At 39.1% G+C, this 14,429-nt stretch overlaps 1 protein-coding gene across 6 annotated transcripts in view; it reads left to right on the top strand.

The window, feature by feature from the left end:
- Window positions 1-14,429, top strand: part of astn1 (astrotactin 1) — a 559,446-nt gene that overhangs the window by 262,235 nt on the left and 282,782 nt on the right. For all 6 annotated transcript variants that reach the window (XM_087850671.1, XM_087850667.1, XM_087850670.1 and 3 more), the window contains one exon: window positions 13,261-13,427. In XM_087850671.1, the coding sequence (XP_087706797.1) occupies window positions 13,261-13,427 (167 nt within the window). The remainder of the gene's footprint in view (window positions 1-13,260; window positions 13,428-14,429) is intronic.

The raw sequence follows: 14,429 nt of genomic DNA, 5'->3' as shown, positions 1-14,429 counted from the left end.
CTACAAGTTAAAAAAGAACTAACATAAATAAAATACACTTCAGCTAACCACGCGGAGCCGCAGTATAAGGACTAAAGAGCCGCAGGTTGCTGACCCCTGCTCTATTGGCATGCTAAAAGATGGCTATAGTACAATTAGAAAAAGACGTGTCCGAAGGGTACTCTCTACAAAAAGCATCAGAGTAAAGCTTAGGTTTACATATTTGCTCCTGAAATAAGCACAAGATTGTGGATCTATGTCTTTTGGCCAGAAAGACTATTGTGGAGATGTCTGGGCACAATGCACAGTGCTTCATTTGGCGAAAAAGCCAAACAGCATATCAGCACCTCATACCTATTGTCAAGCATGGTGGTGGAGGGGTGATAATTTGAGCTTGTTCGGGTATTTTGCACCTATTAAGTAAACCATGAACTCATCGGTATATCAAGGTATTCTAGAGTCAAATGTGAGGGCATCTGTCTGACAGCTGAAACTTGGCCCACATTGGGTCAACAGTAGCACAATCACCTGTAGATCTACAACAGATTGACTGGGCCACAGCAAAACATCTAAATTCTTTTCATTTGTAGAAGTCTAGAACTAAACCTGATTAAAATTTGTGCTGGGATCTTAAGACAGCTGTACATAAATAAATGCCCCCAAACCTCAATGAACTCAATGTGAAGAAGAGTGAGCTAAAATTCACTCTGATAAAGTCTCTACAATCATTAGTTCAAGTTATAGCCGCTAAAGGTGGTTTAACAAGCTACTAAATCATGGTGTGTACTTCCAGTGAAAAGGTTCTATTCTGCCCTCGCACTTAACTAGGCAGACAGACAACCATCGTCCCATGTAGAAAAACCACACCGTTGTTCCTTTCTGGTGGATTTATTTGATTGGATGCATAGCATGGCTTTGTTGAAATACATGAATGGATGAATGGTAAAACTGTAAACAAACACAAAATATCCCGTGTGAGCTGACATAAGCAAACATTCTTACAATTAGAAGATGCTATGACCTGTTACTATGCAAAGCAAAGCAGAACGAAACAAGCTAACAAGCTAACGTTAGCGGTTAGCTAGCGCTAATTAGCGTCTAGGCTAATGACTAATAAAGCACATCATTGAGTGAATTTACTTTCTCAAAATATCACAAACAACACACGGCAGTTAGTGCTAAACATTCACTGGTAAAACACAACATTACTGCCAACTTACAGACTGTGCTGGCTTAAGAGGCAGCACAGGCAGGCACAGGAGTAGCAAACTGTCCTTCTTCCGTTAGACAGGAAGTAATGAGAAGTAGCACTTCCGGTAGAATGTCAAAATAAAATGAACAGTGTGCCAGAAACGAATAAAGATTGCATGAACTTATATAACACTACATAACGTGAGTGGTGACTCTTAAGGAGCCAGAACAGGTTCTTTTCCACATGACTGTACTTTTGGCTTAACAGGATCAATTTACTTTCCTATTGTTTTCAATCGCTGCCATTAATTATCCATATGAAAATGAAAAATAATATAAGAATAAAAAAATAAATAATTGACAGAACAAAATAAACACAATAAACAATGTTTTGAAGGCATAGAGCCTAATAACCTGTTACTATGCACGACCCTTTCATGACAGATGTATAATTATAATATATAATTCTGCACACAAATATCACAATATTATAAGTAATTGAAAGGATGGAAAATTATCGTGTCTTTGGAGTGATTTTCTTCAAATTGTGGCACAGTTATTACATTAATGCTTTTAGTAACTGAAAGAACAAAATCACAGATACAAGCAGCGGAAATGAGCTTCCTCCAAAGGGCAGCTGGCCTCAACCTTAGAGATAGGGTGAGAAGTTCGGCCATCAGGGAGGGGCTCAGAGTAGAGCCGCTGCTCCTCCACATCGAAAGGAGCCAGTTGAGGTGGTTCGGGCATCTGACAAGGATGCCTCCTGGGCGCCTCCTGGGCAGACCCAGGACACGCTGGAGAGATTATATCTGTCGGCTGGCCCGGGAACACCTTGGTGTTTCCCCAGACAAGCTGAAGGAGGTGGCCGGGGAGAGGGAGGTCTGGGCCTCTCTGCTTAGGCTGCTGCCCTCACGATCCTGCCCGGGATCAGCTGAAGAAAATGGATGGATACTTTCATTTATGTCCAAGAGGGAACATCTTGCAAAATCACACCTCAAATATTTTGCACATGTGAAGTAGATTAACTACTGTCATGTCTACTTGCTGAATATGAAATTCCTTCACAATGAAAGAAATTCTTTGAATAAGTCAAATTTCCAATTTTCCTTCTTGATTAGGACTTGATTAACATTTTCCACTGAAGACATTTCCTCACGGTTTAAGTCTTCAGTCATTGAATCTCTGTACCAGTTTGCCTATTGGACAAATTTTAAAAGTGCATAGCTTACCCAACTTCTCTTGCATGGATTTGTTGCTGTTTGGCAATAGCACAGGGCTGATTCCCTTAAGCCTCAAAAGCACTGAAGGAATTTATCTCCATTAAGAAACAGGATTAAAAGTGGTGGTGGTTCAAGGAGTTTTCTAGAGTAGCCTTTGTACTGCATGTTTTCTTTCTACAACAGAACAGACAGCCTCTCACTCACTGTCTGGTTATTAAATGTTCTAAGATAAATGGTGATTACTTTGCTTTCAAAGACTTTTTTGTTTGTGTCCGTGGATGGTCATTATCTAGTAACCTGCGTGTTCCTTTGGAGAAGAAATATGTCCCCTCCAGGTAGTTACTAATAAATACCGGAAATGCCTTTCACTAGAGCTGCTCGATTATGGCAAAAATGATAATCACAATTATTTTCACTGAAATTGAGATCTCGATTATTTGACGATATTTATTTAACAATAACAATGTGTTGAATAATGACTTTAAAGATTGTAAAAAAAAAAATATAAAAGTGTGTGAAAATACTGATAACAGTGCAAATGTTTGCAATATAAAAATAAATGAAAAATGTAAACATCTATGTTTAGTGAACTTTGCAGTGTTGCTCTGTGGTGCAGCTACGACACTGTAGCAAAGTTTACACACTGTTGCTGTGTCCCAATTCGGGGTATGCACGCTTGAAGTACGCACACTACGCGTACTACGTACGGTGCGTACTATAAGTACGAGAAGTGCGGAAGTGAGAGGCTTGTGAAATGGGACGGTATATGCTTCGTCGCGCTGTTCAGGTTGCCTAGCAACCATGATACTAACCGCGAGACACGCTACATACAGCTTTGTTTGACAGAAATGAAGGAGAAAATTGTTTTGTTGGTCAATCATTTTTGTCATGACATCACTTTGATTAGTTGAGTATCTGAGGCTGAGACCACAGGACTGTAAAACATGATTCAAGGGCTTCATTTCTTTTCACTGACTGTCAGCTTGTTGTGTTTGTGGATATATGACTGACTTTAATTATCCATAAAATCATCAGATTCTCTGTAAGATTAAGGTCGACTATATGTATTTAGAAGTAGAGGCTTTAAAACCAAGTTAATGCTGAAAGTACAAACATCACTAGTGTCACATAACTTTGCCGACATGTGGCCAACAGCAATGTTTTAATGTTCTTCGTTATTAAACATTCGCACATGAATAAGTGACGTCATATTCAGTACTTACTTTTGACAGTTCACTTTTCGGCCGCTCCCTTCTGCCGTATTTTGCGGCAAAATTATCCACACCCACCGCCGCGCTATGAATTGTGGGATATATGGGACCACGAAGCGTGCACCGGACCACGCTTGATATTTGGGGAAATCGACGGCGCATTTGGAGTATGCATTTGAAGTACACTTCGAATTGGGACAGCCGTCGTCGCGTGGCGGTGACGTAACCGCACTTAAAATGCGTACTTCAAGCGTGCATACCCCGAATTGGGACACAGCATGTGTCTACTTGATCCACGTCTGACTCATGAACCCATAATGTTTCCACACCACTCAAGTTTTTTTACCTCTCTTTTCAACCAACAGCAGTCACTTAATCAGTGGTCCCCAACCCCCGGGCCTCGGACTGGTACCGGTCCGTGAGTCGTTTGGTACCGGGCCGCGAGAGTTGAGGCTCAGGTGTGAAATGTATAGTTTTCAGGGTTTTTATCGGTTTTCAGCGTTATTTTGTTATTGTTTTTATCGTTTACTCGGTTTTCCTGGGTCTTTTCACGTGTGTTATGAATAAATCTTCTTTTTTTCGGTACCGGTACTAGTTTTATTTTGTTGTATTTATCTGCGACACCTTAAAGGCCGGTCCGTGAAAATATTGTCGGGCATAAACCGGTCCGTGGCGCAAAAAAGGTTGGAGACCGCTGCTCTTAATTGTTGTGACACGTGTTCGAAATGCAGAGAGGTGCGCTCGATTTGCCACACGGAGCAGCGCGAGAGTAAAGCACGAGGGAGGGGCTAATAATCGGCTCAGTCATTTTTAATAATCGTTGAAAGCCCAGATCGTAATCGTGATTAAAATTTGATTAATTGAGCAGCCCTACCTTTCACAATAACTGAGAATGCTGTCATTGGTTTACTTTCAGGGTTGGTCTAGCACACTAATCAACTCGGCTACTGACTTTCTTCAATTTTTTTGTCATTCATATTGTTCATGTAGTGTGGTAAGTCTACTTTTCAAACCTGCCAAAATGTAGCAGGAATCAGCATATTAGAGAGTCCAATTTCTATTTTATAAAGGCCGAATCTTGTAGAAAGATTGCTACATTTGAAAACACTGTCAGAGCTGATATTCTCAGATGAAATGCAACTTTTTAGCAAGAGCCAGTTTCTTGCTGTTGTTGTAATTGATGTGTGAACTACATTGCAGCAGTCCTGAAAAGACTTTTCAGTTATGCGGCATAACGTTTCACCCGCAGGTTTGTCAGTTTGAAAATTTGCTAATAAGTGTCACAACTTCATTGTCTAGCACTTAGCTTTATTTATATCCTTCCTTTATTCTCCATGAATTCTCCTTTGTAAAGCTCACAGATCTGCTGAAATTGAAACGATATAGAAAATAGAACTTTAAAGTTCATTCATTAATTACTCTGCAGGGATTTTTCCACAGTGTCCATAATGAGTTCTCAACCTTTTCGAATGTTGTAAAATGAGGTGAGCCATCAAGTTCCAAGTGAGACCTAATTATCCATGGATCGGAAATGTCATAAAATGTAATATAAGACTGCAAGATGAAGTAACATTGTGTGACTGAATCAACTACAAGCGGAAATTTAAAACAACAACATTTTGTATGGCAGTAATTAACACATGCGTCTCATGTAGAATCAGAACTGGCCTTGAGGCGACTGTTGTTGTGATTTGGCGCTAAATAAATAAAGTTGAATTATTCCATCTTTCATGGCAACACATCTTTTCTGAAGATGTTATTAAATTAGATTTAAATGTTTTTGAAAGATTTGACAATTGCTTATACAGGGAAAGTTTTATACAGAGGATTATATGTTTACCCAGGATTATAAACCAGATTTATAAACCAAGTTACAACTATCCACAGACAAAGGCTCAGGCAGGCATATTCCTAATGATTATTATCCTACGGAAAGCTGGACAATACTTCCGAGTTATCACTATTCCAATGTGTCGGAAGCCTATTATGGCAGTCAATAACCAGAGCTTTCTGTGGTTGGCGAGCTGCAGTATAGCGACTCATCAATACAAATTCCTCTCAGCCTGCACCGCATGTCCACACATCCATTGACTGCAGTGAGTTCCAGTGATTTAAGGACTTTGTGCCATAGATGTGTTCGGAGATTCAGTGTTTCATGTGCTCATTGCTTTACAAGTAATAAATCATTTGTCGCCACGGCCCTTTGCAGGGTGACAAAGTCAATATCAGTTTATTCAGGGAGCAAGACCAGGGACCACTCATTCAAGCGTGTGTCCTCATTCTGTACAGGTACTTCTACAAATGTATAACAACCGCAAATGTATATCAGTCACATTTCTTTGAGATTAAAGGACATGAATAAAATAACTTAACTTTAAATAGCTTGGATCAAACGGCAACAGTTCTTCTTTGTAATACAGAAATTATTTGATGCACATTTTACATGCATCAATGTAATACATGTATTAAATGTACAAAATAAAAATCTCCAACATCTGCGCAAGTTTTAGTGTGAAGCAGTCCTCTAGTAATACAACAGTTGGCTGTTTTTAAATAAGCAGTTTAATAGCAGCATGCTATTAACAATGTACAGTTTGCCACAGAAAGGTAAGTCAGGACCTGCCAGTAGAGTTGATAAGTGATCCTGTGTGTGATTATGCAAAGTTTGTTATTTCTTAATAAGTTTGGAATTAACAGACTTTGCCTTCCACATCTGCTCTGGTGCTTTCTTAGCCCCTGGTACTTTTCTGTTTTCTTGTTCTCCTTCTTTGTGATGTTACCGCCCACTGAGATTGTCACATCTATCATATTCTGCTCCTTGTCAACCACCACTACGTCTGCTTGATTGGCCAGCAGCTGCTTGTCTGTCTGGAATTTGAAGTCCACAGGACTTTGGTGGTGACTCCCATTGGGTCTTGGTGACTTTTAGTCCATATGCTGCCCAGATGTTACTGTACACTATTGAAGCCACTTGGTTGTGCCTTTCAGGGTGTTACGGCCCTAGTAGGGCCTCCTCCTGAAGGTGCCTGTGTGGGAGTGTCCTTCAGTCGCTTCTGCCTGAGGTGCCACTGTCAAGCTCTTTAAGTTTGTGCAGCTTCCCCGCTTGAAAGGGATTGATGCATCTACCACAGGTGTTTAACTGGATTTCACTCAATGACCAGGCAGATCTTTTGTTTTCCTTTTTCTTTAATCTTCTTTTTCGGCCACAGTCAGCCATAGGTGAAAAACCTTTAAATACAAACCAAAACCCAAATTACAAATTATGTTTGTTATCACACATCTGCAAATATTGTAAATAATCCCAAACACATTTTCTTTTTTAAACACATCAATGCAGTGCGTAAGCTTTGTAGTACAATATTTACTTGAGTATTTTTAAATGCTCAAATTATGTAATTCACTAACAATTGTACATACCCCTTGAGAAATACTGCTTTCTATTAAAGTGCTAAATTAAATGATCAACCTGCATTAGAACTTAAGCAGTACAATAGTGTTTATAACCAGCTTCTCTTAACCATATGCAAGCATTAACAGTCTTCCATATGCAGACCAACAATAAACAATGGTGCCGCTCGTAAACAGGCGACCAACTCACGGCACAGTGCTAATGCTACGTAAGCTAGCGGCAGCCGCGATTCTTTAGCAACTCGCTTCAAAGTCTTTTAACATAGTCAGCAACCATTTCCTTACCGGCTGCCTCCCTGGCTTTGTAGATACTTCAGTTCCACACAATATCTATGTTGGCGACAACTTATTGAAAGAATTATGCTGGGCTTTTCCCGTAAGTAGCAACTTCCTGTTGCTCCCCCGTTCGCCTTCTTTTTCCTTCCCGACAGAAACCCAGACACAAGATTAGTTCCGCCCTCCAGTCTGTCACTTTTACTTTTTTGCCTCAGGGCTCTCCACCTCCTACTCGGTTTGACTTGACAGCCACCTTTCCCTTTTACACAGCTGACACGCGTCAGTAATCAAAAGTATTTAATCCCAGGGAAAGGTGAGCTCTGGGCCAGAGTGCCATGTGAGTGGTTGTAGCTAGTGAGCTGAGTGTTTGTAGCTAGTGAGCTGCTCTCTTTCTTTTTGGCTTACGTTTTACTTTATTGACCAACGCCTGAGTTTTGTTTGTTTTCTTAAATGGTGATAGCGGCTTGTCCGTCTCTTTTAGTTAGTATTAATAGAAACTTTAATAAAACTCTTTAATTTAACCCTTTTGCCTCCTTGACTCCTTTTTCTGACCCGGACACTTTTTGTTACTTCCCCCCTCATCGCCTGGACCCTTTTAGGGGAACGTAACAAGTGGGGGCTCGTCCGGGATCTGAAAAGGGAGTTTTGAGTTGGAATTGGTTTTTGATTATCTTGCTTTTTTCACCTTTAGAGATTCAACTTCCCAGTTAAGTTAGGTGAGTGTCCAGCTGAGCTTATTAAGTTCTTTCTTCGGGCACTCTTTTGTTGTTTTGCCTTTTTTATTTTCGGAGTAATCCAGGGCGGGGATTAGTTCCCTGTTGGGGGTAGGCAACTCAGGGCTCCGGTCGCTGAAGTTCTGCCTTTCAAGTTGCCTCGAGCCCGGCATGCTCCAGATGATAGGTGGGTAAAGTTTGCTGTGCTTAGGAACAGGGTATGCTTCACCTGCTCCAATCTTACATCCTGCTACTATGTGTTGAATAGATGCTCTTCCAGTACCGCTTAGTTTTAGCTCATGACACTCTAATGTGCAGGTCAGGGTTTTAATAGTTTTGCAATTTTCATTAGTTTTTATTTTTATTTAGTTTTGACTTCAGATTTTCAATTTTATATCAATTTTAATTAGTTTTTACCAATTGTTTGCTAGTTTAGTTTAGTTTTTATTTTTTTGAAAATCCTTAGTTTCAGTTTAGTTTTGATTAGTTTCAGTTATAGTTTTAGTTGTGTTTGCAATAATTAAGTGTAACAAAATCCCAGTTTCATCATATCAGTCATTCTGCTCATCCTTGGGTATGTTGCTATTCCAGCTACCATACTGCACCCTGGACAGGTCGCCTGTCTGTCGCAGGGCTAACACGCAGAGACAGACAACTCACATTCCCACCTATGGGTTCTTTAAATAAATAAATAAAGGCAGATGAACAACCATTGATACCAGGCAACTATAAAATGTATATCTTGGCCCCAATGAGACTATTAACTCTCGCAGCACCGGGTGTTCGTAATTTTGGTTCAAGTGAATTGATAAACTTTTTGAAGGTAATTGACTCACACAGTTGTGTAGATATCCCCGTCCTGTTGTCTCGGGATGCATCACGCTGCCTTGCCTGGGGTTAGCTTCTGTTTTCTGTGGATGAGGGTTGAGTGTGCTCCCTTACCTTCTCAAGGTAAGCTAGGTTAGCCTTCTTGTGTGAGCTTTTCAAGTGCACTTTAAGGTTTGTGGGATTTTTTTCCCTTTAGAAATGTCCCTCATAATTTGTCTCTTTCCACTACAAGACACTTGCTTTATCCAAAACACAGTCATATTCAAAGTAATCCCAAATTGGACTCTGGCTCCCGACTTTTCCTGACATGATTCTGCGCGTGGACGGAGCAGCAACACAGACGACTCGACTAACGTACTGCCACCTGCTGGCATAATGAGACAGCAAGAAAAAAATCTGTAAACTAAACTTCATTTTCACCCTTGACTATTGTATGACACGCACACATCAATGAAAACTAAACACATTTTTGCTATAAATTCAGTTAATTTTAGTTCGTTTTGTGAACACTCATTCCAGTTTTAGTTAGTTTTCCTTTTTTTGTTTTTATTTTTATTTCCGTTAACGAAAATGTTTTTTCACTTCTAGTTTTCATTATTTCGTTAGTTTTCGTTAACGATAATAACCTTGGTGCAGGTTAACCACTTTGCTGACTCTGGATTTGAGCCTTCTTCTCCATGGGGGGGAGATGTATCCTTATTTGCAGTGCCATATATGAGGCTTGTTTCTGTGATTCTATATACCTCCTGTAGAGGCATGTGCACTGAAGGGATTCCCCATGATGGTGGAGCTATTTTTCTGCTCATATAGGACAGAAGAGAAGAGGAAGGTGAAAAACATCCTACATTCGATGCATGTACATAGAAGAAGTTAACTATAAATGCAAGGATGTGATGACACTTAGAGCGCTGTCACTTCTCTGATCACCTATAATCTTTAAAACATGGAAGTCATGGTTTAACCCAAATGACTTCTTAAATAGGTCAGTTCTAAAATGCAGTTTCAAGCCAGTTGAAGGTTCATTACCGTTTTATTTGCCTACAATATTAGATGTTACATCCACAAAAATGTGAAGTAAATTGAAATCAACACAATCGACAGGCCACCTGCACTGTAAATAGGCGTGTATAACAAAATAATATGCTTCTGATTCTTCCATGCTGAGATTAAACAAACTGTCTGGTCACACTTGTGATGGCAGGGGTGCCTTGTTAAAATGCACTCCATCAAAGTTTCCTTTGAAGCTATCACTGACAGAAAACATAATGTGAATTTCACTTGGCAGCTGCTGGGGAAACACTGAATGAGTCGGGGTGAAGTCAGGTCTTTCATAGCTCTTTTGTAAATTCGCCGCAGTGTAGAGTGTGGTTCCATTAAGAGGTTGTTCAAGGCTGTGTGAAAAGTTGTATTGTGGGTCTTTCTTATTAATTTCTTGAAGTATATCTACCAAACTAAAGAATTTAATTTCATTCTTCAAACATAAAAAAATTCTGATGTCATCTGCATGGAAATTGAAATTAAAACTGCAGTATTGTCTCATTTTCCTCACCATGACAGAAAATCTCTTTTAAAGGGATAGTAGATTTGTGTGTGTGTGTGTGTGTGTGTGTGTAGCCACTCGCCCAACTTGATGATCTCTGCACTGAGTGCTAAGCAGCAGTATGCTCACAACTGTGAAATCTTCACAATGGGAGAAAAACTATCTTAAAATACAGAAACATAAGAAGCGAGATGTAATAACTATCGCTTGTTTGATCAATACGGAAAAAACTGGCAAACGAACAATGCAAAACATTTTGCCAGCACCCTGCAGCATGTACACCCTTAAAAAGAAGTGTGGGGTCAGAAGCATGAATCAGCTGGCCATTACATTCTACTTGTACAACTAGAATAGAATTCAACTTTATTGTCATTGCACAGGTACAGGGCAACGAAATGCAGTTTGCATCCATCCAGAAGTGCTTTAGTGATATAGATATATTACAATATATATTAGCAATAATATAGATATGTAAGTATGTTACAGAAATGGGTCTATTATGGTATGTTATAATGTACACGGTATGAAGTATGTTATGAATATTCTATAACTATAAGTATGTACAGGCTGTACTACAACTACTAAGCAACAGTGGCAAAAAAGTTAATATTGCTTCTGTTGAGTATTTGTAACCCGTTCATGTGTTACGCCCGTCATTGCGTTGTGTTCTGGCGTGAACGTAAGAGGCACTTGGGTCTTTGGCTCTTTACTGCACATCTGCAAAACAGAAATAAGTGTCTGTTCTGTGTGTGTCACACGACTGCCAGTACACCTCTCCTCCGGCCATGCTGAAAGGAGCTGTGCCTGCAGCTTCATTAACACTACAATAATATAATAAATCAAATACAACAAATTGTTTTAAAACATTAACTTAAGCTCTCAAAAACAAAAAGCACAAAATAAATATGTCACTGAAAAATCATCAAAAACAACTTATAAGAACAATAAACAAAGTAATTCAAAAACAAATAAACAGTCAGATAAATACAATTCAATAACCAGGACCCAATATTCTAGTGCTTATAGTTCAAACATTATACTTCAGTACAATTATATTAATAACCGCCATCTAACAGGCAATACAACACTGTACTTATAAAAACAATGAATGAAAGACTGCATCTCCAAAACATAAGAACATCTCCATACCTGCAACACAGAAATAAGCGTATGTTCTGTGTGTGTCACGCGACTGCCAGTACACCTCTCCTGACGAAGGAAAAAAGAGTGCACGCTGTTAAAAAAAAACTGCAGCGAATACGCTCACAAGCCTCTAGCGATCAGGCTAACTTAGCATGCTAGCATTTCAGCTGCGTTCTCGGCTAAAACTCATTAAAAGCGTATATTAGCGAACTCCGCCCTCCACAAAACTTATCCCGAACGAGTCTCTTAATGACAAACAAAAACGCGGCGGTTCGGCTGTATTCACATTGCAGCTTGGGCTCTGAACAAAGTTTAATTAGCTGAGAGCAACGTGGCAGTGACTTACCTCCGGCAATGCTGAAAGGAGGATTTAATTAAAAAAGGGTGTTTTGGGTGAAATTCAAAAGTATTTAACACATATGTTACATATTCATAACTCCATTAATTTCTCAAAAAACACAACATTCTCTCCTGTGAACAAGTCGTGCTTTAGGGGAATATTTTATTCACTGATGCCGAAGTCAGATGGTGGAATGACTTCATTAAATATGCAATAGTTATTTTACAAAAAAAAGAAATAAAAATACTAACTCTGAGGGGGCCAGGTAGGAACTTTTTATATAGTATATAATATTCAATTCAATTTTATTTATACAGCGCCAAATCACAACGACAGTCACCTGAAGGTCGACCCTACAATAATACATACAGAGACAAATCCAGCAATCACATGACCCCCTATGAGCAGCACTATGGCGACAGTGGGAAGGAAAAACTCCCTTTTAATAGGAAGAAACCTCCAGCAGAACCAGGCTCAGGGAGGGGCGGGGCCATCTGCTGCGACCGGTTGGGGTGAGAGAAGGAATATAATATAAAGATATAAATATATATTTTATTTTTAATGCCCCACTATAAACTATTTGCTATGTTTCAAGGTTATATATGTAATTAAGTAGTTACACATATATTTATTTAAGTGATTTTATATATATATATATATATATATATATATATTTGTACATATATGTAATTAAGTAATTCCATATATACATGAAGTAAAACAACCTTAGACTTTGTCAAAGTGCACTGTGAACATTCCTGTTACACTTTTGACTGTAGGTTTTTCCTTCAGCCGGTCCATTTTGTTCTCATGAACTAAATTGGTTTTTTTTTAAACTTTTATAGGTGTAGTTGTGTTCAAGCAGTGCATACAGGTCCAAACTAACATAAAGTAAATCTTGAGGGACTATTTTAGTGTGACTGATCTTAATTACTTCATCATATTTCATCAGAGATTAATAATGAATCAGATCCCCACCTGGGCTCTGACCCCCAGTCTGCTCCTACACATGTTGTGTAAGTGAAAAGACACATATGTCTTCATATCAACAGCAATTAGTTCATTTGAAAATCCTGTCATGTTAAAGGTAGTTAAGACAAATTTACTGGCAATTTAAAACTTGGTGTTCAAAGTCATTAATTTAGTAATGATTCTGTAATGATATCCTCATACTGTTGTGCAGTTTTACAAACAAGGCTCAGTGCTTGCACACACACACTGCACATGGGAATAGAAATCTAAGTGTTTGCATTCTGTGGCACAGATGTTATGGGATCTGTCTACCTGCCCCATTTGGGATTAGTGTTAATGTGGTAGCTTCACACAGTTTAAGCAGCTCTGGGAAAGTGTTCTTAATAGTAATGTGTAATTGCCAATTTTAGTCATTTAAAAGCACGTGTTCGTCCCACAGTGCCCCCCAGGACTAAGTCCTATGAAGGATGGCACCGGGTGCTATGACCACCACATCGGCATCGACTGCTCCGACGGTTTCAACGGAGGATGTGAGCAGCTGTGTCTCCAGCAGTTGGCCCCTCTAGAGGATGACCCGACGCTCTACAACATCCAGATGTTCTGTGGGTAAGAAACAACACGTTCTGTGCTTTTTATTTTTAATTATTATAGCAATATATTTCACAATTCTGTCATGTTAGGTTTGTCACATTTTACATGGTCTATGGTCAATTACAAAAACAAAATAAATCCCTTTGGTATGCTGCCATCGCTATATATACAGAGACAGAAAGAGAAGAAAAGTTCCCAGATTCAGGTGATATATATAGTTTTTGCTTTTAAATGAAAACAGAAGTGTATTCATAACATTTAGTGCAAAATGAGCCAGTAAAAAACTTAAAGCAGTGTGGTGGTGGCACTTTAAGACTCTTAAATATACCACCATTAACATTTATTAAAGCAAACTTTGAAGTGAGTGTTAAATTAAAAATACCAAAACTAGAAAAAATGGCTTTAATGAGTTCCATTATGATCCCCTGGGGCCTGATTTATAAAAGAGTTTATCTCTGAAATTAGTTTTAAGATAATACCTAACAGTGCGCTCATTTCTGGAAGATACGGTGCATGAAAGTAAGTAAAGCAATTTATGCACCTGTGATTTATATCTCTCAAATCAACTGAAATTTAAAGAAACCTGCCTTGCTGCTTTTCCTTATGTAAAGCCAACACAAATGGGGCTTTACTCAGGAATAGCCTTGGATCATGGACCGAATGGGAAAAGCAAACCTTTTGGGACTTAAGAGCGGGGTGACTTAAGCCCGGTGACACATATCACACAGTGGACTGTGTAGTGGGTTGTAAATATTGTGTCACAAGGCTGGGCAAGAAACAAACTCTGACTCCAGTACCCTAGTATCATATCATATCATGTATATGTGTGTGTGTGTTATTCTAGTTTATTTTTTATGATGAAAATTGTTATATAACTGACGCCTTGGAACAGCGTAGTAGTTTCTGCAAGTCTCCAAAACAGATCTCCTCATAAGCTGTAATACAGTCACAACTATCCTATCAGTGTCTAACAGTGCAGGGGAAACCATCTTAATCTGTAATAAGGCACTTCCTATG

The sequence above is a fragment of the Neolamprologus brichardi genome, chromosome 14 (assembly GCF_056152115.1).
Source record: "Neolamprologus brichardi isolate AB-2024 chromosome 14, ASM5615211v1, whole genome shotgun sequence".
NCBI classification, from domain to species: domain Eukaryota; kingdom Metazoa; phylum Chordata; class Actinopteri; order Cichliformes; family Cichlidae; genus Neolamprologus; species Neolamprologus brichardi.
Note: the sequence above shows the minus strand (reverse complement) of the source record. Positions and strands in the feature narration are given on the sequence as shown.